Below are 3,341 nucleotides of genomic sequence, written 5' to 3' on the forward strand. Positions count from 1 at the left end.
ATGGCGACGTCCCGCGCCGGGGCCGCCCCGCCGGTCACCGGCGACCGCTACCTCAACCTTCTCGTCCGCTTCGTCGCCGCCCACGCGGGCGAGCTGCTCGACGGCTCCCTCACGCTGCGCCTCCACCCCGTCGGCCTCCACTACGTCGCCTCCCGCCTCGACGCGCTGCGCGAGCTCGAGGCCGTCGGCGCCGGCGCGCCCGTCGACTACCTCCGCGCCTACGTCGCCGACCTCGGCGACCACCGCGCGCTCGAGCAGCTCCGCCGGATCCTCCGCCTCCTCACCTCCCTCAAGGTCCTCGCCGCGGGGCCCGCCCGCGACCCCGCGCCGCTATCCCTCCTGCCCTTCGCGCGACTCCGCGTGCTCGAGCTCCGGGGATGCGACCTCTCCACCTCCGCCGCCAGGGGACTGCTCGACCTCCGACACACCCTCGAGAGCCTCGTCTGCCACAATTCCACGGTGCGATTATCCCACGTCTCCCCCACTCCAGTAATTTCTGACGACACCACATACAGTAATTTGTTGTTTCTGACAATTCTCACACCTACCTACTGTATTAATTACCTGCTAAACCAAGAGTCTAGTATGAACTACGCTGAGCTGTGAATTACGTATTACGTTTGCTGTTTCCTTCATCTACAGCTATTCAGCCCACGAGCTGCAGTACTATGGTCCATACTTAATACTGTGCTCCTAGGATCTGGTTCGGTAGTGGATGTATTAAATATTCTGCTAGTATATTTATTCAGAAGATTCCTGACAATTTTGTTGGTCATCTGCCGTCCTCCTAGTGCTAAGATACCTTCGTAATAGTATGAAACTTCTATGCTTACTGATGTTTCCCGGCTTTCTGGTGGGGTTTGTTGGAATGCTGTTGGTGTATAGGCAGTCATTGAGTATCCTTCTTCCAATGTTGGTGCGAATTTACCATTTTAGTCCGCTTCATGTATCATCTGAAGTACAGCTACCGTCATACCATGTTTCCCGGTCGAGTAATTCTGACGGTATTGCTATATAATTTGTTGTTTGTGACAGTTTTCGCGTGGTGACACCTACTAATTACGTAGCCTACTAAACTAAAAGTCTACGAGCTACCCTGAGCTGTGAATTATGCGTACGTTTGCCGTTTGATTCATCTACAGCTATTTAACCTGCTAGCTGCAGTACTGTCTATTGTCCGTAGTTAATAGTATGCTCCTAGGATCTGGCCGGGTCCAGTGCATGCATTAAAATACCATGTTATACTTAGCCAGCAGATTCCTGACAACTTCATTGGTGATCTGCCGTGCCCCTGGTGCTAAGATGCCTGGGTAGTGTAGTACTTCTATGCTTACTGATGTTTCCACTCTATCTGGTGGGATTTTCTTCGTGTATCTAGTTTGTCATTCAGTATTGCTCTTCCAAGTTTTATGCGAATTTACCAATTTAGTCCGCGCCATTTACTTGTTGAAGTAGAGATGCTGTGGTACCTCGCAGTACTGCTCTAATGCAACTGTTGTAGCACATGACCGAGATCACCATAATGCTATTGTAATAGGTATTCCTCTAGCACATGCTGCATTAATTAGTTAAACCACGAGATTAGAAAGTTGTGCAGCCATATGGTTTCTTGATGGATTTTTCATGCATGTACTTGTATGCAGCTGAAAATGTTCATTTACGCATCTTATGTACTTCGTTTTTCAAAGGGAAACTCTTATGGAAATTAATCGAGTGATTATTGTAATTTATGCTCCTTATTAAGCACTTCTACTGAATGTTACGAGATTCATAACAGTTAATTTTTGCACTACTGCAGGATGCTCTTAGGCATGTATTCGTGAGTAGAGTGATGGATGTCAAGGACTCTCCTGTATGGAGTCGGCTTTCACATGTCTCATGTGCTTCTAATGGTCTGGTACTCATGGACGAGTCGTTGCAATTGTTACCTGCGGTTGAAACTCTTGATCTTAGTCGGAACCAGTTTGCAAAGGTGGATAATCTGCGGAAATGTACAAAGTTGCGAAATCTGGACCTTGGATTTAATCATTTGCGTTCTGTTTCATCCTTGAATGAGGTAAATTTCCTTTCTAATTCAGTTCAAATTTAAAATAGTACAAGTGTACAACACGGACAGGCTTCTTGTCGTTATTTGTGTTGTCTGAGTACATGCTACTTTTTTGCAGGTTTGCAGTCGAGTTGGCAAACTTGTACTGAGGAACAATGCTTTAACTACAATACATGGGATTGAAAATCTCAAGTCACTTGTAGGCCTTGATCTGTCTTACAACATCATATCAAATTTCTCAGAGTTGGAAATTCTTGGCAGCTTGTCTTTGCTACAGAACCTATGGCTGGAAGGCAACCCAATCTGCTGTGCTCGGTGGTATCGAGCACGTGTTTTTAGTCTCTTCCATAATTCAGAAAATGTAAGTGCTTTAGTTCAATCATGTAAAAAAAAAATTCAGCCTCTTCCACAATATTAGTAACATGAACGCCCTGTTCTATGCTATTTTCTGCCTCAGTTGAAGTTAGATGATAAAGGTATGAACACACAAGAATACTGGGAAAAGCAAGTATTGTTTGCAAGCAGACAAAAACTACCTGCTGGTTACGGATTTTATTTTCCTGCAAAAGATGATCATGAGGACGAAGAGACTTCAAATTCTATGATGGTATGTATCTCTTTTACTGAGTGGCACAGGTTGATCTATTATACTCCCTCCGTCCCATGAAATTTAATGTCTAGATACATCTAAATTTGGACAAAGTTAAGAAAAGTTTCATGGGATGGTGGGAGTATATCACAATCAGCATCTCAGACCAAATATCAAGCTTGCTCGGGCAACGCTTTTGATTTTATTATTCTCTGGAGGATAGACAAGTCAATATACGTTTAGTAAATTGGCATTATGCTTCATTCCCCTTGAATATACATTATATTCATGTGCAATGGGGAATCATTATTTCCATATATTACCAGGATTCCTTTTTCGCTTGGTTCAGCCTAGATGGTGCTGTACGATATGCATGGATTGCGAGTCGAAAGACTAGTCGAGACTAGTCGACGACTAGTCTACGAGTCGCATTTGCAAGGTCGACTCGGCCAGTCGACTCGACTCATTTGATGAGTCGATCGAGTCGATCGACTAGTCTTGACTAGTCTCGACTAGTCCAGGTTTGTGAGTCTGTCGACTAAAAAAATGACCCCACATGTTATAATTTTTTCCATTCTTTCCTCCCATTCCCATTTTCCCCCGTGTTCCCCCGTGAAACCAAGATCGAGAGACAGTTTCCCCCGCTCAAACCCAAAAGCCAAAACACATCTTGGTGTTCTCTCCCTTGGCCGCCGCCTCGCAAGA

General features: G+C 45.6%; 1 protein-coding gene across 1 annotated transcript; it reads left to right on the forward strand.

Moving 5' to 3' along the window:
* On the forward strand, positions 1-3,043 carry LOC124695060 (serine/threonine-protein kinase 11-interacting protein-like). Its single transcript, XM_047227952.1, has 5 exons — positions 1-459; positions 1,799-2,056; positions 2,166-2,408; positions 2,505-2,654; positions 2,963-3,043. Exons 1-5 carry the CDS (start codon positions 1-3, stop codon positions 3,041-3,043), a joined length of 1,191 nt encoding a protein of 396 aa, XP_047083908.1.
* The last annotated feature ends 298 nt before the right edge of the window (positions 3,044-3,341 follow it).

The sequence above is a fragment of the Lolium rigidum genome, chromosome 3, assembly GCF_022539505.1.
Source record: "Lolium rigidum isolate FL_2022 chromosome 3, APGP_CSIRO_Lrig_0.1, whole genome shotgun sequence".
Classification (NCBI taxonomy): domain Eukaryota; kingdom Viridiplantae; phylum Streptophyta; class Magnoliopsida; order Poales; family Poaceae; genus Lolium; species Lolium rigidum.